Raw genomic sequence first — 1,428 nt, forward strand, 5'->3', positions numbered from 1 at the left:
TGTGTTGATAGACTGGCCTGTGACGGGTCGCAGCAGTGCAGTTCCTCGAGGCTTTCCTGTTAATACTGGAAGCATGTAAACATACAGAACTCCTCACAGCACACGCACACGTAGCCAGCACAGCCTCCCGTTAGAGTGTTGATCTTAAACTGGAAGGTGAGGCAGAAAGAGCTCACAGATGGTTATCGTGGGAGAAAGGCGGGCAGCTGGACGTGGGCTGCGGCCAGCTTTCCCCAGGTTCTCGCCGTGGCCGTCGGCAGTGACGTGCTGGCGTCCTGCGAGTTCTCCTGGGCTGCGTCGCGTGCTTGGCCCCTTCCTGCCTGGTGGACGTGTGGCGAGGACCTCGGCCTCGCCCGGTGGCCTCTGCTAGGCGGGCGACCGGGCGCTGCCACTGCGTCCAGCACACGGCCCGGGGCTCGAGGGCCCGTCTTGCCTCTGCCTTTCAGAGCAGCAGAAACTGGAGGGCGGCGGTGGATTTCCACTAAGAACAGTGGGAACAAAGCGGGTTTCAAACCCCAAATTCAATCCCAGGGTGAGAATGCTCTGGTCCTCCTTTGTGACAACACAGGTGTGACCTGGACTTGTCTCTGTCCCGAGACCAGGAGTCTGGAGGCTGGGCACCCAGTGTCCTTGCAGAGTTGCTGGGGGAGGGGCTGGGACAGGGCTGGGATGTGGCCCACAGGGAGGGGCCGGCCTCCTCAGGGCTGCTCTCCCTGGTAACAGCAGTTCTCGGATACGGATACAGAACTAGTGTGAGGAGGAAGAGCCGTGGGGGAGGGGGGCGTCGCCACAGAGGCCCTGGGGTCCTGCCTCCTGCAGCTCTTGGTGTGGGCACAGGTCCCCGGAGCAGTTAAGGGGGTGCCTGGAGGAGGGGGATCAGGCCGGCCCGTGCCCAGGTCCACCCTGGGGTGACCTGTCCTCCACGTGCGCAGCTGTGGTTCGTGCGGCTGGCGCTGCTGGTGAAGCTGGGCCTGTTCCAGAACGCGGAGCTGGAGTTCGAGCCCTTCGGCAGCCTGGACCAGCCCGACCTCTACTACGAGTACTACCCGCACGTGTACCCGGGGCGCAGGGGTAAGGGCTCTGCTTGGCACTCAGCTGGTGTCCTCATTTCCCTCTTTCCCCGGTTCTGGGAGATCAGGCACCTGGCAGTGGGCCTGAGAGCCTCATCCGTTTGTCATACCCCCACCTGGACGCGCTCACGGGGCCGCGGGTCCATCCCCCGTTTCCCAGGCAGCTCCCGTGAGAGTCCAGGAAGGACGCTGGGGGCCCTCAGGCTGCCTGGCCTTGCTCCAGAGTGAAAGGTACTTTGCGTTGTGACCGGGTTCAGACGTGCGCAGGGAAGGGACGCACACAGTCCGTGCGCCCTGCTTGTTCTGTGCCAGCTCTCAGCCTCCGCTGTCGTTTCGTTTATTGAAAATGTGGGCGACG

General features: G+C 63.2%; 1 protein-coding gene across 1 annotated transcript in view; it reads left to right on the plus strand.

The window, feature by feature from the left end:
• The window catches only part of TRAPPC12 (trafficking protein particle complex 12), a 17,393-nt gene that overhangs the window by 7,638 nt on the left and 8,327 nt on the right, over positions 1–1,428 (plus strand). Inside the window, 2 exon segments of the mRNA XM_006760374.2 lie at positions 447–525; positions 919–1,071. Coding sequence (XP_006760437.1) covers positions 447–525; positions 919–1,071 — 232 coding nt within the window.

The sequence above is a fragment of the Myotis davidii genome, unplaced genomic scaffold (genome assembly GCF_000327345.1).
Source record: "Myotis davidii unplaced genomic scaffold, ASM32734v1 scaffold1395, whole genome shotgun sequence".
Taxonomy (NCBI): Eukaryota; Metazoa; Chordata; class Mammalia; order Chiroptera; family Vespertilionidae; genus Myotis; species Myotis davidii.